General features: G+C 32.5%; 1 protein-coding gene across 2 annotated transcripts; it reads right to left on the minus strand.

Annotated features, from left to right (window-relative positions):
- Positions 1–3,842: 3,842 nt before the first annotated feature.
- On the minus strand, positions 3,843–23,501 carry LOC136979205 (putative fatty acyl-CoA reductase CG5065). Of its 2 annotated transcripts, none has more exons than XM_067275148.1 (13): positions 23,468–23,501; positions 19,734–19,828; positions 19,539–19,652; positions 17,446–17,621; positions 17,307–17,379; positions 16,269–16,375; positions 15,996–16,173; positions 15,880–15,924; positions 15,078–15,205; positions 10,027–10,266; positions 9,827–9,956; positions 4,885–5,012; positions 3,843–4,815 (listed from the first exon to the last, which is right to left on the minus strand). In XM_067275148.1, exons 2-13 carry the CDS (start codon positions 19,806–19,808, stop codon positions 4,737–4,739), a joined length of 1,473 nt encoding a protein of 490 aa, XP_067131249.1. In that variant the 5' UTR covers positions 19,809–19,828; positions 23,468–23,501; the 3' UTR covers positions 3,843–4,736. The 2 variants fall into 2 exon arrangements, with proteins under 2 accessions (XP_067131249.1, XP_067131248.1); XM_067275147.1 differs by lacking the exon at positions 23,468–23,501 and adding an exon at positions 23,377–23,395 and having other exon boundaries at positions 19,734–19,809.
- Between the last annotated feature and the right edge of the window lie 518 nt (positions 23,502–24,019).

Genomic DNA, 24,019 nt, shown 5'->3' on the forward strand with positions numbered 1-24,019 from the left:
AGGCGGCCGAATATCTAGCAGGCAGGCGGCTAAACAGCCCACAACCAGTCCGGGATATAAAATTAGAAGCTTTATGTGTGAAGCATCCACCAGCTAAACCGGGTGAGGTTGGTGCACTGTAAACCGCACGTGCTAATGCCTATATAATCTGGCTGATTGGAAACTGACCCGGTTTCGACGTTCCTTCCGCCACCGAATTATTCGAATATACAATAGCAATCTTATCGTTTTTTTCACATGTAGTATAGAAATTTGTAAAAGATACATAATGCAGTTATAATAAAATATTAATTTTAATTAATTCAAAGTACGTTAAAATATGAAAATTTATATTTTATAAAATACAAGGGAAGGTCATTGGAAGGTGGAAGCGGCGCTTCCATCGCTTCCAATGACGGCACGCTACTGATAAACACCTTTTTGACTACTGGGATTCGCTTTCATTTAGCAAGCGTTTTCAACCAGGTCTAATAGACCAGGGTGGCCAACTTTTGTGTACGTGAGATCTATTTTTATCTTAAAAATGTCGCGATCGACTTGTTGTCATAGGCATAGTCTAAATGGGGAGGAGAGGTGTGAAATACATACTATGTTTATACACTGTGTTTCAGTACGAAGTGCATTCCCGCGTGGTATGGGTAGATAAGCAAATATATATGTTCAAAACTATTTTTTATTTTTTAAATCACTTATTAATCTTTCTAGGTATAGGCTCATAAAGAAAATAAATTTATAGACCCAACTTTTGATATTTGCAGCTACAAGTTCTTTCCATACAGGCGGTACCTAAAAAATTCGATTTTTCGACACTTTTTCAAGATAGATTTTTAGTAACTTAAAATGTAATTTAATTTTGTTAATTGCAATGTAAAATTTGTGGTACTATTTGTTCGTAAATATGAAAAAGTTGTTATAAAAATGCACAGTATGGCTGATAATTTGATTTTAAGATTTCACTTTCGCGATTTTTTTGGGGGGCCGGGAAAATTTATCATGGAAAAATGATATAAAGGTGATTTGAAAAATATTTTTTGCTAATCTATCAATAGTTGGTGGGAGTGCACCTCGTACTAAAACACCCTGTATATCTACCTACGTAAAAATCAACATAATTCTTTAACGGTTCAAAAAACTCACGTCTAGAGGAATTAAAACATCATGAGTAACAATATTTATTAATTCAAATTAGCTACAGATAAAGACAGATTTAGAATTTATTTTATTATCTTAACACTAATGGGAGGACTAAGTTTGCACGTCTCTAACCAAGGAGTCATAATTAGGTGTATATCCTGACGAAGATAATAATAATGAGTCTTCAATATGGGAATCAGTCAGGACAGAACGTTGTTTAGTCTTCGTTAACTTTAAGGATGAAAATGCCGATTCACACAGGTATGTAGATCCGAAACAAGTATAAATATATTCGCTACATTCGGTGATACTGGGCTATTTTTCTTGGTTGACGTATTTCCAAAAATCTTCTTCAAATTTTCTGGCTTGTAAGATTAAACCAGTTTGTAAAATTATAATTTCATTTTCTGATGCCTTTTGCTCCATATGAAATATGTCTAAATTTTTTGGCTAATACGTTTCACACAAATCTTTGTTAAAAGGAAAAGTTATAAATTCCACAATTTTTTTTTTCAAGAAAAGAAGCTACTGCATGAAGGTACCAAATATTCAAGCTAAATGGCTATGTTTTTCTGAGTGGAGTCATAACTGCATGCATACTGTTGAGTTTGCGCGTTACGTTCACGCGTTGCGTGCGATTACAAGTGTAACACATTAAGTCAAAAGATCGCGAGCGATCGACCAAAATTGGGTTCGCGATCGACTTGTTGGCCACCCCTGGTCTAGGGTCCATTCGTATTCATTTGTTCGATAAGCCAGTAAAAACTGTAGACTTCTCTAAATGTATTTTTAATATCACAGTTACATTCCGAATCGCTAGCCACGATATACGGGCTAAAATTAAAAATAAATTATAAAAACTTACTGGGTGAAATAAAATGTGCGCTGGATATACATACCTGATACAATATATTGTTCAATTGTATTGATATACTTTTAAAGAAAATTATAATTAAATGTAGCTTTGTAAAGAAACGTAGCCTACATAAAAATAACATAAAATATTCTTTACTTTTTAAATTTTAAAACAATCCACTTAGTCAAATAGCTCGATAGGAGTGGCTAATGGATGGAATCAGAGACGGCTCAGGTAGGTGTGCAGTGTTTGCATGCCAAATCTCGAGGGTGCCGATACCGGTCAATGTCAAATGCTTCTTAAATCGCATCACTAGTGTACCTCAAAGAACGCGACAGGGTTGTTGTAAATTTTAAACGTTTTTCACCATAGCTGTAAAAATCTAAATATGTTAAACTTAATACTAAGTAGATTGTTCGTCATTTGCTTTCTAACTAATTCGTTTTAGGACCAGTGTCCACGAAAAATTCCAAAATTTACAACTTTTTAGTCACTCTCATTGAACTGGAAAAATATTTGTCTTTATTATCTAAAATGGTATTATGAAGAGATCAGTCCCCACTGTACTCGGCAAGAGATTGGTTGAGTTAAGCTTCTGTTTAAGTAAAATTTCGGCTCTTTCATCGGGGTTTTATTGATGTCCCTAATTCCCTAATCGCTTAATTATTTAACTACTTCTTAAGTAGAAATAAGTTGAAACCAGTTACTTTGTACTTGAATATTTGTAGTCGTGGGAAAAAAGTGGAAAGACAAATTTTTATGACAACGGATACATAAATCGTAAATTTAAGGAAAAACTCTAGAGCTCTTTTTATACCTCGTGCGTCTCATTCATTAAATTTGGTTGTAAATGATGCTGCCAAAGTAACAGTTAATTTTTTTAACATTATACAAGAATTGTACACGCTTTTTTCTACTTCCCCTTGCAGATGGGACATACTAAATCACTGGTTTAACTTTGAAATCCGTAATATAAGATGGGAGAGCAGAATAAACGCGGAATAAATATATCAAATATTTTAATGGATTATTTTTAACTCCTGTCAACTGTACAGAACTACCATAAAAACATGCCAGTAAACTATCGGTCGGGTTAAGTTATAAATCTAGTCTACTCATGATTTACGTAATCAGGCGAGGGCGGCCGAATATCTAGCAGGCAGGCGGCTAACAGCCCAGAACCTGTTCGGAATATAAAATTGGAAGCTTTATACGTATATAGCTTCCACCAGCTAAACCGTGAGGTTGGTGCTCTGTAAAGCGCATGCTCCGATGCCTATAATCTGGCTGCTTGGAAGCTGACCCGGTTTCGACATTCCTTCCGCCACTGATATTCGAATATACAATAGCAATCTTATCGTTTTTTTCACATGTAGTATAGAAATTTGTAATAAGATACATAATGCGGTTATAATAAAATATTAATTTTAATTAATTCAAAGTACGTTAAAATATGAAAATTTATATTTTAGAAAATACAAGGGAAGGTCATTGGAAGGTGGAATCGGCGCTTCCATCGCTTCCAATGACGGCACGCCACTGTTGACTTTATTGTCAGAATCCGGAAATTTTCCATCTCAAAGTTGTAGGATATTATGAGCAAATATATCTGAATTGTAGTCATCATAAATTGCTGCTCGCATGTTAACATGTTAGTAGTAATCTTAAAGGTTATAACATTGTAACACAGACAGGAGGATTTAAGACACGCTCGAATATCAAGCTTTTGTTCATGTAGGTATAACTGGCAGGGTCTGGCAAAATTTTCCAGATAAGACAACAGTTATACCGCCCATCAGTGTCTTATCATTTCTAACATCTTGTAGTGTTTTATTCAAAAACCAACAATATATTAGTAACAAACAACAATTAGTATTTATTTACTATTTTTGCCAATAGATGACGCTGCGTGTAAATCCAGCAAATTCAACATAAACAGAAATTAATTGATATGAAATCCAATCAATATTTTCGAATACGATGTAATACATTATATAAGTCAGAACGTAATTGCCAAGTTTCGTAGTAATTGCTCGAATGGCCTTTGCGTGTATAGCGAACAAACAAATAAGCACAAACATTCTCATTTATACAGGGTGAGCCAAAAGTCACTTTACCATTTAAAAATTAAATAAATTTTTTGCTATTATTATATTTTATTTTTTATCAGATTTTTAAAATACAGAATTCGGAAATAAGTTATGGGTAAATTTACGCCAAAGTGCAGCTGTTAAGGCAAATTTTCGGAGAAACAATAATTTCCAGAAATGCGGATTTTCCCAATTTCTTTTCATGGGAATGTTTGAAACAGCGAGTGGTGATTAATAAGCCTCGAACTCTCGCTGAGCTGAAAAACAATATTCGTCAGGAAATTCGAATGATAAACAGAGTCGCTTTGCAAGCAGTTATGGAGAGTGCCATAGAAAGAGCTGGCCTTTGTGAAAGGGAAAACGGGGGTCATTTAAAATTGTTTAGGCCAAAAAAATCTCCTGCATTTTCGGAAGCAGGACTTCTCGTTATTAAAATAAGAACCAAATCGAGTGATCGGAGTATTGACTATCTTTGCTTTTTAAAATCTTATAAAAATTTACAATAATATTTTGTATTATGTTTTATTTAAAAAACGAAAATTTCCTTCTAAGTTATAAGTTTGATGTAAAGTCATTTTTTCTTTCAATTTTCAAGTCAGGCATATTTCTTTTTGTTGTAAGCAGTTTCCAATAAATTTTAAATTCTGTAGGAAAAATTAGAATAATAAGAAAGTCAGGATATAAAGGAATCCAAAAAGCAATCCAGTTTTTGCAAGTAAAATGGAATAATATTTCCTGTAAAAGCGATAACATTGTATTAGAAATCGTATCATTTAAAAACTGAAGAAAGTTTTTAATACTTACGTTAATATTATTTTTCTGCATCGGGGGATGGTCGAGTCATCTTCCTTCAAAACAAATCTCCTGATGCCCAGAAAGTAATGTTTCATGTATTGGTCCCAATTGAGTTTCGAGATGTCAAAGTCGAAATTCTGAAATATAATTTCGATTATTTTGCATATCTTGTGAATATTCATTTATTTTCTGTTAAAAACATGTGAATTTCACATATATTTTTGTTATCGAATTGGTGCCGCTTCTGTTTTAATCAAATTGGCCTAATCTATTCTAGACTAAAACCAGCAAAAAGTTATAGAAAACATTTAGAACAACAAAATCATTACAATCCGTTTTGAACATTTCACATGTCGTGAAATCGATACTCAATGAATTTTTTACCTAAAGCTGTCAGATTCAACCAGCTTGTATAAAAATAAAATGTATTCAAAATACTTATACTTATTATATGTATTATTAATTCACGGAAATAATAATAACAGCTTATATTTTGTTGCTATCATTCTTTACATTAATCTCTTTCTTCTGTTAATAGAATGTCCGATGTAAATAAATAAAAGGAATTCATTATTTTGTAGTGGTGTAATGGCGATTTCACTCGACACGCTTTAAAATTTGGATATGTTGATGCAAAATTCGATTATTTTCAAAAATATACCTTGAAAACGCAGGTGATGGCGAATTTTATCAACACCGGAAAGACACTACAACACATTGAATTAAAAATAACTCTAACAGTAAAATGTTGTATTAAAATTGGTGTTTTATTTGTAAAAAATATTAAGGTAAAGATTTGGTATAAACACAAATTGTCTCGTAAACAGCTTTCAATGGGTACGAGCATTTTTCTCTTATTGTTTTTATTCTAAGAAATTTACTTTTTTAACATTTGAACCTCTTAAAAAGAAAGGTTTAAATTGTTTTTTGTTAACATAGAAAATTCCTTCATCTGTAGACGTATCTGTTGATTTGGTGTAAATGGTATTTACACGAACGCATTTCAGTACATGCCATAACACCAAATACTGTCTTTTCTCCAAAAGACCTGCTTCAGCGCTGAGTCCTATATCAGTTTCTCAAACTTTAATTTTTACGAATCAATTGAATATATCAAAAATTTAACAAAAAATATAAAAGGAAACGAATAAACTGGAAACATTATAATAAGTATGAATGTTTTTAAAGTTTTTTATTCATTTTGTTTCGGACAGCTTGAAGTATTCCTGGAGATATGAAGTAAAAAATATGCTACATGAAAGTGTTCGATCTGATATACTGAGTTACCGGAAAACGGAGTACACATATGAATTCTTGTACTGTGTTACTATTTATATGCGTAAACCTTGTGTTATATGTTACACAAACTCTTCCTTCCATACAAATATTTTCGCTTCTTGTATCGGTAAATGCTTTTTGTTGTGACCTAGACTTTAGCTAAAATAAGCCAAATTTTGGTCTACCTTCCATGCCCACTTTTTTCTGAGGAGAAAAGTTTAGGTCCGTCAGGACGTTATTTCATTATCTCGTTGAACGTCATTAGTCAAAACTAGTCGGTCAAGGCTGATATTTTAAATTAATACTTTTTAAAATTATTATCTAAATATCATCAGAAAGTAAAGGTATGTTTAAAATAAATTAATATAATTATAATTGACATAAAAGAACAAAATCCTTTGTAATTCAGCAGAGAGTTTATTAAGAAAAAGCATTTCTTCAGTTTTAATGTATATGTTACAGTCAAAACCCGTTTTTAGTTAGAACGCGTTTTAACTAGTTGAAACTAGTTTATACTGGACGTCTTTGTTAAAACCCGTTTTGTCTAGTTAAAACTAGTTTTAACTCAAATTCATTTTTGACTAGCAGTAAATTCTAGTTTTAACTAGACAATACGGGTTTTAACAAAGACATCCCGTATAAACTAGTTTCAACTAGTTAAAACGCGTTCTAACTAAAAACGGGTTTTGACTGCAACATATAGAGTGATTCGGGGTAAGATGCCTACTTTTTGATATTTTCAAACGGTGACGTCAGATATTGTCACGTGTTTGTACGATGAATCGTTAGGCCAATATCGAGTGCGGAAAGCTGTAGTTGACTACCGTTACCTCATTTTCTACATCCGAGAAGAATAAAAGCGAGATAAGAACGAAGTTTTTGTTGAGAAATGTTTGTAGAATCATTTTAAAACTAAAAGTTAAAATAGAATTTATTAAAAATTGCGAAAAACAATTAATGCGCGATGTAGTTAAGGCTCTAAAGTTTCCATTGTCAGCTACCGTCGATCCCGATCAGACATGCTAGAGCACGTGACTCCAGTAGGCATCTTACCCCGACAAATGGAAAAGATGCCACATTTTTCTTGGGGTAACGTGCCTATTTTTTCTTAATTGAATTCCACTATGCCTATTTTTAATAAATTTTTGTTTTCTCGTTTTATTGCAGGATACCCATAGAAATTATATATGGACTTTTCAAAACGGTTTTTACACTGAAAAAAGCTTTCAGCTAGCTATAGAGCACGTTAGAACGGCCGGAAACTTAACAATACTTATGCTGTCCTGTTATACTTACTATGAAGTACTTTGCACCTATGCAATAAATTAAATTTGGTTAAGATATTCGAAAATTAATTTCATACAATTATATTTGGTATCTTACCCTAATGGCATTTGGCATCTCACCCGGATACTTGGGGTGAGATGCCTAAAATGCCAGACAGTGAAAAAGTCGTCATTGCAAACACAATATATAATTATTTTTCATATACTCTAAAGTTTTATTCGAAAAACATGCTCAAGAATACGATATTTTCGTTAGAGGGTCCAAAACCCAAATTTTCGCTATAACTTCCTTCATAAGCAAAATGTTAGGCATCTTCCCCCGAATCACTACACATAACTTTATTTATTTCCCCCAAACATATTTATGTAGCTAAAATTAGTTTTAACTAATGTTAAAAGTTAAAACTAGTTTTATCTAAAATCAAAACATGTACAGCAGTAAATTAACTAGGCAAAACCCGTTTTGTCTAGTTAAGACTAGAATTTACTGCTAGTCAAAAATGAATTTGAGTTAAAACTAGTTTTAACTAGACAAAACGGGTTTTAACAAAGACGTCCAGTATAAACTAGTTTCAACTAGTTAAAACGCGTTCTAACTAAAAACGGGTTTTGACTGTAACATATATGTTTAATTGATTGAGTATTATACAGTTTTAAGTGCTTTGATTTACCATATTAGCCCGAATATAACGCGATATTTTTCGACCATTTATTTTCCGTTAAAAAATCGACTCGCGCTAAATTCGGGGTTTAAGTAATGGAATGTAATATAAACAAAGACATTTTCCTACAGAGATTAAAACGCGACTGAACGTCAGACCTAGCTCAACCGACCACTTCAAAACAACCATGTGATCTAGTTAGTAGGCCTGCGCTTTTGTTTGCATAGCGCTACTATAGTAAGGCTATGTCTCCGCTTGTTCGAAGTTCATTAGTCACGTGATTTTTCGACCGCCTTTTAGTCACGTGGGCTCTCACAGACGCCATTTTTTATCTTAAAATTGTGAAATTTTTGGCTTTGCTCGAAAAATTATTATTACATCTTTCTTTTCTTTATTTTCTCTACTTTTAAACAATGTAAAATATTTCTATATTGACAAAAATGCTTTATTTGTGTCGAATTTAATGTAATTTGATACGTAAAACGCAAAAAATAAACATATCAAATTTCAACTCACTGTAATTTATCTCATGTTTCACCGATTGCCATCGGGTTTGTTTGTAAATGGGGAAGAAATATGACTCATTCAAGTTAAGTCAGTAGAAATTTCGTACTACTGCGAGAAAATTTGTCAATAGACCCGCTTTACCCCCTAACGCGAAAGTCAATAAACGCTAATTGTTTTATAACCCTATTTTCAAATGCTTTTTTCTGAGTTGTAAATCGACCAATTGACTAAGTTTTTATTTTGTTTTACTCAGAAAAATGTTGTGTTTAAGATTTAACAGATATTTTCTTTACATTTTTACACTTGAATTTTATTTTTAATTTTTTATGTGATATAGTCGTGTGTTAGGCTTAACTCGATCATTGACATGAATGTAACCTGTGTTATTAGCTATAAATACCTAAATAAATGCTTATCTGATTGAAATTTACTTTTTTTGAATTCTTTTATGAGTATTATTTTTTTTTCTAAATATCTTTATGAAAATTTTGGAGTCGCGTTAAATTCGGGGTCGCGTTATATTCGGGCTAATACGGTAATATCAATAAATTAACACAATGATGTATAATAATTAAATGGTCGAACTTGATGGAGATGCTATTCGTTATTAGCATTTATTATTTTCTCTATGAAACCCATCACTACCCACAAAATTAAGTTTTTTGCCATTTCGTAATAATTAAAAATATTATAATTCAAAATATAATGTAAAAGTTTTTTTTATTCTCCATGGAAGTAATGGAACTCGTCGCTGAATTTTTTGTTTCTCGCTACACGTTTATTCGCCGATCAAAACTGGATTCTTACTAAGTTTTGTATAGCCTACCACTTTCTAATTGACAGGTTTGGTCTTGAATCTAAGTTTTTAAAGACTCTTAAAATGCCCTTTTAGGTTAAGTTTATGGTCACCGTTGGACTCGGCACACATTATAACATATACTTCTGTTGTTTATATAAGCCTGCTATTATCCGTAAAAATATTACATTACTTTTATTCAGACTTTTCGGACAATCTGTATAAGTATAACTGTAGTAATTATATTACCATATATTTAATTCATATAATTTAATATTTCATCAGAAGATGATGGTAGCCTACTTCGCGAAACAATATTTCGTTGACTCCAAAATTCTTCTTAATCCCTGACACTATCATTTGTTGATGGTCAACTCTACTAGTCATAAGATACTGCCGACTTTAACTGAAATTAATCCTACCTGTTTATCTTGCGTCGACATCATTTTCAGCAATTCCCCCACGTTTCCTGCTGGAAACGTCCATTCCCTTGTAGTAAAGGGTTCTATTATTTTCATTGTCTTGTGAAGTTTATTGTAGACGGTCATCATCCTAAATTGAAAACAATGTAAATATAATTTAATATGTTTTAGAATACATAAACATATTTCAAAGTACATACTTTGGTTTCTTGCCAATAGCAACTCGAAATACATCGGCTAGCATTGCAGGAAGTCGATGTTGCATAACAAGGCATACTTGATTCCAATAATAATTCTTTTTGGGTATATTTGTTGGATATAAAAATGTGTTCTCCGGAGGATATTTCCAATAATGCGTACTTACACATTTGAAAAACTGTTGCCAAGTGAAAGGATTTATGGATCCTGAAGTGCAATTGTAAACTAAAATTTCATCTTCTCTGAAAGGAAAACAAGAAATTGTTTTTCTAGAATATATCTAAAAATTATTTCAACATTTTTACAACAGATTAATAATAGTAAAATCGTAATATCTGTCTGTATTTTTTCTAAAAAATAATTATAATATATATATATATATATATTAATTTAGCAAGCCTCAAATATTGTCCAATTTACTTTCAGATAACGGCTGAAGATACATAGTTCTGGTGTCAATTTTATCTCTTAACCCGCAGATGCTGCTACCGCAGACATTTGAGAAAGGCGTAATGGTTCAGGCATGGCGGAGTGGAAACAATGCAACGTTAAGTGTACGGGACAAGCATGGAGACTAGCGCTCCAACTAGCGATTTCTTTTTAAACTGATAAAACAACTCCCTGCTCGTCCCATACTCCGAATTTCTGTTTTTGTGCTAATTACACGTTAATTAATTAAAAAGGGTTTTTCATTTAATAAGTTTAAAACACTTGTATCAGTTACTTAAATCAGTGTTTCTCAAAGTTTTTGGTCCGCGACCCCACTTCTGCACTTAAAAATTTCAAAGGACCCCCGAAGAATGAGTATGTGTAGAAAAACATCCCAGAAAGTGGGGGTTAATTTAAATTCGGGAGGAGTTAATTTCTTTTGTTTAATTAATCTATCCCATGTTGAAATTTCTCTCCGTTGCGTGTCGCTTTGCGTTGAATTTTTGTCAATGTTAATTAAGACTAACGAATTTTTTTTTAAATTATTTTTTTTTATTTTTCACAAACAAAAATATATTGAAAAATATAAAAACAAAAAAAAAATTATATTTCGGAAGTTCATCTAGTCTCAAAACGTTCCGATTCAGAACTACACAGTCCTCAGAAAAACAAGCAAAACTTACCGCTCACGATGGGAAAAAAGTCTGGTTCAAATACTGGTGCGTCCTTAAGTACCTTCTCATGTCTCATGGTCGCGCCAGTGCTGCTAGCTAAAAACGCATATTAACTAAAATAATATCGGAGTATCCCAAGACATAGCCAAATATTGCAGCGCCACAGCACTTGCGAAAATTAGAATTTGCCGACTGCAATGCTTTCGGTTTTCGGATAAACGACGCTCTACTGTATTTCTAACTGGACTTGCCTACAGACGCAACGCTGCTAGCGAACACCGTTCCAAATGCCAACGTTGTTCTATCATACTTTAGACGGAGAGCGGAACTCGGGGTATTCCCCAATAGCGCACACATTTATGATTATTATATTTAGGCTCGTATTTAAATATTTATATTGTTTTTATTATTTATATGTGCAATTTATTTAGGTAAAAATTCTTTTATATCTTTTTTATTTTTATTATTTCTAAACATGAATCCATAGTAAATTTATAAAATATTTGAAAAAAAACATTGATCTGGCATCAATTTTTCAGCGACCCCCCAAATATTTTTCACGACCCCCTTAGTGGTCGCGACCCCCACTTTGAGAATCACTGACTTAAATCATAAAATAAAATTTAAAATTATTTTTATTTTTATAGTGAACTTTCTAAATTTCTTAGAATCTGTAATAAAAACAAACTTGTTAGTAAAATAACGCTTGTACCTTTCAACAATAAAAATGAGTGTTTTAAATAAATTAGTTTTGTCAATACTGATTGCGGCACCAATCTCTGATTTAGTTTACGGCTATTCCACAATGGACCAAAATGTATCTAAACTGTACCAATCGTTACCTGTGCCGGATTTTTCGACAAACCTGCCAACAAAGAGAAGAATTCGACTGTTGGTGGGTCTAAGAACCGCCAGGACGAGAAGCCCAGGACAGAATGATTGGCATGATGTGGGACACCAGTACAGTCACCATTAATCCAAAGCTCCGCCAGTCGAAGTTGATCGACCTTAAGAATGCCAAATTGCCATCCTGGAAGCTGGTTAAAAAATTGACGGAAGCCACAGAGACAGGACCAGTGGGAAAAACGTCGTCACCCCGGATAACAGGGAAAGGCGAATCATCTGCAGACAAATCCAAAAAAAAATAAAAAAACTGCTGTACTGATGATTTTTTTGGGTTGAAAATTTTGACGATTAAATTCTGTAATTTTCTATAAATTTTCCATGCTATTAAACGTTCGTAAAAAGTTAACGAACTCAATTTTCAAGATTGTAATAGAATCTTGAAAATCGAAGATTATATAAGAAAATATGATGTAAAAAAAATATAATATTTTTAATTATTACAAAATGGTAGAAAAACTTAATTTTGTGGGTAGTGATGAGTTTCATAGAGAAAACAATAAATGCTAATAACGAATAGCATCTCCATCAAGTTCGACAATTTAATTATTATACATCATTGCGTTAATTTATTGATATTAAATCAAAGCACTTAAAACTGTATAATGCTCAATCAATTAAACATATATACATAAAAACTGAAGAAATGTTTTTTCTTAATAAACTCTCTGCTGAATTACAATGGATTTTGTTCTTTTATGTCAATTATAATTATACTAGCAGGTAGGCCCGGCGTTGCTCGGGCAAAAGTATCGATAGCGAAAATTAAGATTATTACGTTATAGTCACAAAAAAAGGAGTAATTTCATCAACGAACTAAGTTTTTCTAAAGAAAGATCGAATTTGAAAATCGAATGATCTAATATTGTTCGATTTTCACTACGTGTTCTGATTATATCGTTCGATTTTCATCGAATGTTCTAAAAAAGACAGGTCGAGAAAAACCGAAGTGATCTGTTTAAATTTGAAAATCGAATGTGTTCTAACATATTACTATTTTTCTTTTTTCTTTTTTCTCCAGCGCCCGTAAATCTTGCACGTCGCTTTCTCTTGTTCTCCACTGTTACTTAACACTTTGGTACTTAAATCTGGTACCCTGACTGTGTACCAAATTTCAACTTTCAACTCCTAATCGTTTGGGCTCTGCGCTGATTATTATTATTATTATCAACTCGTCTCGATTATATATATAGATTATAATTACCGTATATCTCGACGGATAAGACGATAGTTGAATCATAAAAAAAGGCTCCGAAAATCCGGGGTCGTCTTATAGGACAGATACAAAAAATTAGATTGAAATTTATAAAAATTAAAACCATTATAAAAAAACGGACAAACCGTAATTATTTACTAGTAGAGAGTAGGGTATGTGCACAAAATAGAATAGCCCATACGACGTTTTTGTGAATAGTCAAGGTCATTACCCGAACGCCGAATCGGTGCGAATGCTTGCGACAATCGCAAGGCAGTACTTCAGGATGCAAAAAAATAAATTTGTTTATTCGAAAAATTACAAATAGGACATAACTCCGTATTCGCTATACAGTATTATTATTCAGATGATGATCGCCGATCTAAACTAAATTCATAGGCCGTTGATAGTTTGGGGTCGTCTTATAGGACAGATACAAGCTAAAACTATAAAACTTCGACGAAAATTTATACCTCGTTTTATCTGAAGTCGTTTTATCCGCCGAGATATAAAGTAATATCAATTTATATTAAACATACCTTTACTTTCTGATGATATTTAGATACTAATGGGTTAAGTGAGGTAATAGAAGAATTTAACAAAATTATAACGCACAAGATGATGGGTGCTATCCGAAAGAATTATGGGAAATTTTTCAAAAGTTTTATTGCATAGAAAAAGCATTACATTTTCAACGCCATTTCTTAGTGGCATAGCCAAGCACGTTGCAGATTGATTAAAAGGTAACGATCAGTTTCGAAAAGAAATTAATTCGATGACTGCCTATTGTACTTCATGAAATGAAGATTGTATATTTCAGTGAAAGCGCAGATAGAGGAGGAGTTTGCAATCATTCCTATTATCGCGAATAGCTCGAAGACATCACAAAATTTCTTCAGTGCATGCATATTTTTTCTGATCAGATTATCGTGTGGCCAATGACATCTGATAAAGACTGTGACGACGACTAAAGCTCAAACACACTGACTTATAGTTTACTTGTACTCGTACTTTGTAAACATTGTTTTTCAGGTATTTTCTTAGCATAAGGTTGCCGTTGAGAACAAATCACACAGGAACACTTTTAGTGGAAAAGGGCGGTTTATTGATAGGAAAGAATATGCATTTCGGGCTTAATGCCCTTCTTCAGTCCTATTATAACAGATTTATCAGCAAAAATTATAGTTTTTCATAATAAACTGACTCTATCTGCACAACTGCAGTTTTTTCATTCATATGAATATAGTTCTGGTACGTAAATATTATTTGATGTAGGAACGGAATAAATGGCAAAATTACATCGAAATTTATAAAGTAACAACTGGTTACAAGGAATAAGTTTTCTACATAACAATAATGCACTTTTATATTTCGAACTTATATTAAAAGATGAGATTCTATCGCTATACAGGATACGTTCGGAGAGGTTTTTATTTTTGAAACTATGAATAGCGAAGTTGCGGCCGAAGTTTTCGTCTCTATAACGTGGACGTCGAACGTCGAGTGCCGCAATCTTGTAAGCGGGTTCGACGTTCGACGTTCACGTTTTAGAGATGAAAACTTCGGCCTCAACCTCGCTAATATTTGTACTGTAGCGACTTATCACGTTGCATACACGTTTTAATTTTATTCAGAAACTTTCTAAATCCGCGTCTACATATGATGTCGAAAGATATCTTTTTACCAACTCGTATGAATTTGGAGATAAATTTGCATTGTTCATACTCAATGATTGAGCTATATTAGAAGAGATGTTTAAATGTTTTTTCTTTGTATAGTAAGTACTTAAAACCAGAAAACGTCGTAATGACGATGCCTTTCTTAAATTATTAAAATTTTCATAAATCCTTACCTTCGATGAGGAGTAATTGACTTTCTCCAAGCCGCAGACAACATTAAATTAATCACTGCATCCGATGGAATGAAATCACTAATTTTCCCTTTGTCACACAACATGCTTCGAAGTATTCCTTTCAATCCCTGAAAGTAAAGCTGAACACTGTAGTAAGTGTCGTATTTACTTAGTATTGAATGGATTATAATTTGATGGAATAAAATGTGATTCCTGCAATAGCATCCTTTATTAAAAACTCTGACTGAAGTTTAACTTAAGAAAATAATACCATTTAAATTAAAGAAGAATTTATAAGACAGACAATTGTTTTATAGTATAGTTTTTAAAATTGAATAATAATTTAATTCTACTGTACAGGGGGCCACAGGACAATAAATATTGAGAAAAAATGAATTAGAATTTTAAAAAACAAACCAATAAGCATCCACTCAATACAAGTAGAGTAAATGGTAACTGGTTAACTGCTAAGTGTAGATTTTTAGTTGTGAAACTGAACTTTAAAGAATCACTGCGATTCAACAGAAATACATTTTGAAAAAAAATCGTTAATTAATCAAACTTAAGCAATGTAGAAATACAATAAAATTTCAAAAACGAGTAATTACAAATGTAAAAAATATCAATTAATGCTCCAAACAGGTATATCAGTAAATGGTGCTCTTTAGGTAAAAACTTTCTAGCGAGGATATATCTGGATATCGTTGTTCACTAGTTCAAAAATAGCTATCCGACGTACAGAACTACAATCTACGCTGATTTAATCCTTCCTTCATTCCCAGAAATATTTAAATACACTTACAGTTGCAACTACGTAATCTGCTGCACTATTCATATCGTTCCATCCCTGAATAAAGAAATTTGTACTGATTACACGCAAAAGTACAATGTATTTTGATGTAGAATACAAATACTCACGGCAAAAGGTTCCTTCCAAGTACTACCCACAATGGAAGGTCTTACAATTACTATAGGCAAATCTCTACAAAACTCATTTAAATAATTTTCTGTTATGGCCTTTGTTAAAGTATAGGTGTTGGGTCGATTTTCCAAAAGACTTTCGTCTGTTATCTCCACTGAAGCATTATTCTCTAGACTGTAATTAGAAAAATAGCAACGTGATACGCGTGTTTAAAATTTATAAGATTACGAAAAGAAAAATATTGCAATTAAAATGTCATAATATATTACTTTGCAATGTTGTTAAATTCTTTATAAGTTCTGTACATTGTATAGATTTTTTCATCTACTTTTTCTTTATTAAAGAAAGAAAAAGCTGTAGACGTGTATATCAGTACCTGAAATTATGATATATAAGTATATTATATTCAATAATTATAATAGAATATACCTGCTATGATATAACTCTAAAAACTCTTACGAGATATATCATAAAAGTGTATTTATATAATTATAATTACTGTCTTAAACGAGTAACAGAAGTTTTCACTTTTCAAAATGATATTTTTTCTATCTAAATTGAAAAGCAATAAAGATAATGATTCTGAAGTTTGCAGATTGAAGCAATGAAGTTTCGAGAAGTAAATTGATGGGTTGGACTATCTTCTGACGAAAATCGTTAACCAATCTGTTTACAATAAAACTTAATTGACGTAATTTTACGACTCTATCATTCATGTCACGTTCACTTACATAATCTTAACAATCAGCGGGAAAGTATTCTGATAGAGAGTGGTGTTGAGTGTGCTTTCCTGACGATTTATCGTGTTCAAACTCATCATTAATTAACACAGTTTGTGATCAACAACATTGAATATTAGGAAGATATTTAAAAACAGGTTTCGAGAGCACTTAGTTAAATGTAAAGAACATTAGAAACTAAGATTAAATACCCGAATATATTCACAATACGATAAGGAGTTAGCTCAGCTAAAGATTTCGTGGATGTTTGCATGTCCAGATTGAGAAAGATTTAATTTCCGGCAGCGATGCTGACTAATTGGTGAGTAATTTTTCAGTCTTTAAAGCTATTCTGTAATCATTAAGATTTTCTGGATTTTTAAAAAGAATTTGAAGGTGTCTTTCTAAATATTTTATGTGATTTGCGCTAAATGTAAATCACACCAAGTATAAGTATATGGACTGATTTTATTTCAGTGTGAAAATAGAAATAAATGCATTTATATGAAATAAGAAACATTTCGCTGTTCAATTTAATGCCCTGTTTATCAAAAACTATGCTTTAGTCAAATATTGCTAGACACTTACCAATAAATTTTTCATTTGGCGACAAACTTCGACTACATTTTTCGTCGTTTCCACGTTATTGACGAATGCATCTCTACAAAATAAATGAGAATAAATACGCAAATCACAGAATAATGCGCTTAATTAAGGCGAAACTCACCGAAAAGGCTCATTGAATTTAACTGAAGCGGCCAAGTGAAACACTACCGAAACATTCTTCGTTATCAAATTCATATTCGAGAAAGAAATTCCTAAATTCTCTCGAGTAAGGTTCCCTTCGATGCATTCCACTTTGTTGTAAATATCCGGATTTGTCAGTAAAACATTTTCGAAGATCTTTTGTAAGTATAAAAATTATATAAGAATTTCAATACAGATTTCATTAAAGAGAATTACTGCAGCGAGTAACAAAATAAGGAATATTTCTGTAAACATACTTGTGTTTGTTTTTACGTTAATGTAATATGACAACCTTACATTTTTTTGAATTAGAAAGTGCAAAAGTAACGTCGATTTTTTGTAAAAATATACGCAGTTTTGATAGCACAAATACAATTATTAAAAAGTGATGAAAATCAGCGCAGTTCTTTTAATACGGATAAATATTGATATATTTATTATGTCAACTTTTTAAATCCATAACTTGTGCATTTACAAGTTCTGTTTCTTCGCGGATGGCCACAAGTAACGATATAGACCGATCCAGTTAATTTTTAATGAATTGCGCTTCTCTAACCTAATTCTTCTAATCTTTAATTGCCAACTTGTTGAATTGATCACTTTCTACACATTGCCTAAGGGCTTATTTATACGTCCAGTCTTCAGCGAGCGAATGCTAAAATGGCAAGGGGAAGCGAAAGCGTCTGCATACTTAAGCTTGGACTCCACATTACCCGAAAACAGAAACTCAGAAACAGAATTGAAACATACAGCGTTTTCATTTCAGTTGTGTTTTCGTTTTTCCTTGACGCTACTAGCATCGAAATGAACGTTACGTGGAAATGCGCCATCTGTTGATCAGTTCTGTAATTGTCGTAAAGAGTGAAACACGGACGACGCTACGGACTTCGCCACGCTTTCTGTGCATTTAACAATGATATTGTTAATAATCTTTGAATTATTTACATTTTTTGTCGTACAGACATCTGTATTTTCTAACTTCTTCGATGAATAATTTCAAATCCATTTGTTTCCTCGTCCTTTTCGCTACACTTTCCACTATTATGACAATCAAACTACACGTGACTACGCGTCACAAATACTTGCGTTTTTATTGGTGGCAGCGCGACAGAAGCGCGGAACGAAAACGGAAAAGTTAAATTTTTAACTCTGCTTTCGGTCTTGTTTCTGTCCAACTGAACGTTTCAAAACTGAAAGTTTCATCAGTTTGGCTTTCAGTTTTACGATTACGTCGCGGATTCCGGTAATATGGAGTCCAGGCTTTATACTTAACTTAAAGCAAGTAAACGAGCAAAGCGATCAGATGTCTATTTAGTCGAAAAGGAGAAGCAATTGTGGGTAATGCGCGTGCGACGAATTCTGAGGATCCAATGGGCTGAGTTACACTATACAAATGATGGAAAATTCGCTGGCACGCTGAATGCTGGACGTATAAATTGTGACTACAGTTTGTGCAACTTGTTACAAGTCCTAACTTGTGACTACAAGTTGCATTAAATGTTCGTACATAAGAAATATCCGGTGTCTTTCGATTATTTCTGTAAAATTAGCATTTTTCTGTGTCACATTTAACTATACGTTAGAATTTTGGATTATATCTTAGCCCACCAGTGGTCGTCTGGATAAAAACACCGAACACGGGTAGTCGGTCTGCGTTCGCGGTTGATCAATGGGCTGTCAGGTGAAGTTTCCAAAATTTTTTTCACATTTTAGCACCTAAATGAGTGCTAAAAGACTTCCCGGAACACATTTCCCCATTTGCAGATTGCGTATGTCTCGCGTTGTCGTAAACCACTAATTTTCAACCAGTGTAACGCGAAACTTTTAAAAGTTATTAAATAAATTATTACCGAAAGAAGCCCAAAGAACAACTAGTGTTCATGTAAAAATTGAAACCCTCAAAAACTCGTATAATCGATTTAAATTGTTATAATAAATAAACGTATACAAAATGTAGTCAATTTATATATATTCAGAAGCAAAATTATATAAAACCCGGAGTTATGCATAACTCCGGGTTATTTCATTAAAATTGAAATTTTCTTACTTTATTTACTTAAAATTTTAACTTACTTTAGAACGAAACAATTCAGTCTTCCTCTCTTCCGCTGGCATTCCTTTCTTGCTTCTGATTAAAATGTAAATCTTTCTGGTATTGCAAGACCTTAGCAATTTCTCTAAAAGCACCTTTAAATAATATAAAAATAAAGTGAAAATAAGTTATATTTAAAATATCTGTGCATAATATTATGTCGTGGAACCGCTTACCTTTCCCAAAGATCCAGTTACTCCCGTTAAAAATACTTCACGATTTTCGTAAAATTTCGATATGGACATTTTCATTCTGTAATATGTAGGATATTCTGTGAAATAAATTGAAATGTAAAATAATAAAATCAAAAATTATTTCCAGAAGCAGTTATAATTGCTTCGTCTCCTGACTTCGGAATCAATGATGTTATATAAGGTTTACTTTAAATATTACGTCTTCAATAGATCCTTAACAGCGATGTCTGGTTTAAAAAAAGCACGATGAAAAATGAAAATTATATTGTTATTCAACGATTATGATAGAGCGCGGTAGCCTTCTGTAGTATTAAATACTCAATATTCTTAAATAAAAAAGTTTTATTTAAAAATATTTAGTATTTATAAAATAATGGCCCATTTTTTAAATTTTAAATTATTATTGGTCAGTCAGCTATGAAGTAATATGACGTAGCGCAGGCTTTCACGTAACTTTACGTTTTATGGTTACTTTTAATCTATTAATTAACATAAGCCTATTGGTTTAAATGTATATTTATAAAATAATGTGATATTATACTTTCTCTATCATTATGTACAACGGCTGTTACTTTCCTGGTTGTTATAACAAGGAGAAATGTTAAAATCTTGTCAAATTTGAACCTGCGGATTTTTTTCAAATATTAGCGAGGTTGAGACCAAAATTTTTAACGCGAAAACGTGTACGTCGGACGTTCGGCGCCGCTTTCCTGTAAGCCTAGAAGTTTGGCAATGGCGTTTGGATAGTCAGTGTAATCATGCTCGACGTTCCAAATGCCATTGTCAAACTTCTAGGTTTACAGGAAAGAGACGCCGAACGTCCGACGTATACGTTTTCGCATTTAAAACTTCGGCCTCAACCTCGCTATTCACTGTTTGAGACCTTCTGAACCCGAAAAAACATTCAAACGGAAAGAAATCCGTGGATAAGTATGTGTGGAGTCTCCATGTTGGCGTTCATATCATTAATTTTTCAAGATGGGTAATAATGAAGAAACAAAATTTGGTATGGTAATTTGTTTATAAGAGGCATTGATAGTATTAAGTTTTGGTAGTTTGTACGCTATTATTAGCTGTTAGCTGTAATACGAAGGAGGTAAATGCCCGAAAGCGGTTCACAAAGTGTCCTTACGCCAAACTTTAGAAAATCACGAAACGGTTCATCATGATTTACAAACGAACTTGCGCGTCATACAAAATTCGACAATATCGATATCTCCGTTTACTATTCGAAATTTGGAAATGTGTTCTATTCATTCGTATCGTGGTGAAAGTCAGAAAAATAACACGGATTCAGAGTGCCAAAGCCAAGTCATAATATAATATTCAGACGGCGAGTCGATAACCATGATAACGGTTATCATATCCTCGGGCATCCGGCTGTCACATTTCGTGGACAGTCGGATGGTCAAGCGATCAAGGTTTCAGCCTTTTGCTCTGGGGCCCCGTCTCTCACCACCCGGCCACGCCATTGTAGACCTGACCAAACCCATAATGGGCTTGCTAAAAGAGGCTCTCATAGTGTCCATAGGGCGAAATTAAGTTGGCGTTTTACAACAGAATCCTAAAAAGTCACGTGGCAGTCAACGTGTTAATAGTTTCCCTTTTTGAAGGAAAACTGTTAATTAATATCTATTTCTCTTTCCTTATTACAGATATTCTTAGAAATAACAACAATAATTAATAAAATTATGACAGTTTAAACTAGAAAATATTCTTTGTTTTCGTTAACATCATTCATAATTACGTAGTTATTCGAATGCTATTTTAAATACTTTCGATGCTTCTAACCAAATTACATTATATATACAGATGTATTCATAATAGTGAGAGAAAGTCTTCGTTCATGGCCAGGTACAATACGCCTATACGTTGCTATTAAATTTTTAGATAAACCTATTAGCATATTATCCAGCAATGATTAATATTAGATAAATAATACATTACTATTAGTAATAAAGTTCCAACGATAAATTTGTTGATTAAATCAAAATTACGACCATACAAATATTTTGGGTCAGAACACAATAATCCGTTTTAATAGTCCAACCAGAGACAGATGGTAACAACTTAAAACCGACGAAATGACATTAAAAAATACATACAATACAATTGACGCCGACCTTTTCTTAGAGGATCCGACGTCAAGAACACAGCATTAAAATTTTTCACAATATCACTCAGGTAAAAATCAGTTGTATTTATATCCCTCTGCAGCAGACCTCTGGTGGAACACTGGAACAGCTTCTTAATTTGCATAATTACACCAGTAATAAAGTTCCGAGGATAAATTTGTTGACTAAAACAAAATTACGACCATACAAATATTTTGGGAACACAATAATCTTTTTTAATAGTCCTCACAATAATTCTTTTTAATAGAACACAATAATCCTTTTTTTCGTCGGTTTTAAGTTGTTACCATCTGTCTCTGGTTGGACTATTAAAAAGGATTATTGTGTTTTGACCCAAAATATTTGTATGGTTGCAATTTTGATTTACTGTATTTTACGGACTATAAGACGCATCTGAATTTTGGAGGCAATTTTTCGAAGAAAAAAGTGCGTCTTATAGTCCGTAAAATACGGTAATACAATACTACCTTTAAAGAACTAATCCAATTTCTTTGAATTCTTTAATGTGCAGGTTTTAATTTAATATTTAGAAATATAAAATTTTATTTATGTAATTTCCAACTTTTTCCAGTCCATTTATCCTTATCACAAAATTTTCCAACTTCATAAACACCTAAAGAACCATTAGCTTAATTACTTTGAGAATTACCTATAAATATTTAATTAATTATTCAATCACTGTTGTGAGTGAAAGATTTAAACTCTCGCTCCGTTATTATTGACTAATTTATTAATTTATATTTAAAGTACGCTATGGCACTTGTCTTTACTAATATACCCGTACATGCGAGGTTAATAGAAGTCCGTATGCGAGGCCTGTAAAAGACGAAATTAATGATAGACATTTAGAAATGTACGGAATATCGTCGTGACTTAAAAAGACACTAAAGATGCCCGTTGAGTAAAAACATTCTCAACATGTGCCGTTACACTAGGTGCTAAAATATTTCATTGTATGCTAATCACATTTAAACTAATAATAACATGCGAAGTCAATTCTAGTCTGATAACTGATCAAGTTTGAATCTTCTTCATTACGATTATCAACTTAAGTAGAATTGCGTCATAGCATGAGGCAGGATATGGGAAAATAAAATTACTTTGCTAAAGTCTCGAGGCTTCATACTGACACTTCGTGGACCATAGATTGTTAATCACTTCTCTAGAAATAATGTTTTTAAAGGTTTTCTTATATGTAACCGGAATATTACTAAAAAAGCTATTTCCATCTTAAAATAACTTTAAAAAACTCAGACTAAAATATTGGAAAACCCAATCTTTTCCTACTGTTATTTTTTATTCTTGACATTTAAACATTTTAGACACTTTTAAAGACTGGAAAAAAATTAAGCCAGGGTTACTTAAACTAAGTTATACTAAAAAGAAAAATTTTTAAAAACGTTGCTAATTGCAAATTAATTGCAAATTGCAATCTTTCTAATATTTATAATCATTTGCTTACTTAATTTCACGAAGAAAGAAATTCTTACCCTCGAAACCGATGACGAAGATGATTTATTAGCTTCTGAATACGTGAAAGAAAGAAAATACTGAATTTCCTTGTCTATTAAAATATTTTACCTGTTCATCACGACCGGTTTTTCTCGACACCGGAAGGAAGTCGAATAGCATAATCATCTTTATTGTTCATATACAGCAGGGATGGGCAACCTTTTTCTATGTAAGGGCCGCATTTTAAGACTTTTGAACTGATGCGGGCCGCATACAAGAGAAAGAGAAAAAATGTTGGTAAATCAGAATTATTTATTCGTATATAATTAGAAATTAGCATAGGTATACTTAATTTACCTTCTGGAACTGATGTAAACGTAATATATTGAAAATATTTGGTTAAATATTCGTCACTGCTAGTTTTAAACTAGTTCCGATGTGTCTGTTAGCCGGTTTCTTGTTTTAATTTTTACTAAATTCATTGCGGGAAAAACTATTCACATACATAAGTTGTAAAAATAACGTTTGAATTTTGTTGCATACTTCCTTCAGCTGGGAAATTGATATATTTATTCACATTTTATGCGTCGCGGGCTGCAAAATATATGAATGCGGGCCGCAGGTTGCCCATCCCTGACATAATAGTATAATAGGAGGAAGACATAATTAAATTATCAGATA

The sequence above is a fragment of the Centruroides vittatus genome, unplaced genomic scaffold (genome assembly GCF_030686945.1).
Source record: "Centruroides vittatus isolate TY-2023 unplaced genomic scaffold, ASM3068694v2 contig_596, whole genome shotgun sequence".
Taxonomy (NCBI): Eukaryota; Metazoa; Arthropoda; class Arachnida; order Scorpiones; family Buthidae; genus Centruroides; species Centruroides vittatus.

Coding starts and splice junctions, on each gene's coding strand:
- LOC136979205 (XM_067275148.1), bottom strand. CDS start 19,808: ATGAAAATGTCCATATCGAAATTTTACGAAAATCGTGAAGTATTTTTA. Junction 17,622..19,538: donor CTGAATTGTTTCGTTCTAAA/GTAAGTTAAAAT, acceptor TACTTACAAAAG/ATCTTCGAAAATGTTTTACT. Junction 4,816..4,884: donor TGCAGAAAAATAATATTAAC/GTAAGTATTAAA, acceptor TCGCTTTTACAG/GAAATATTATTCCATTTTAC.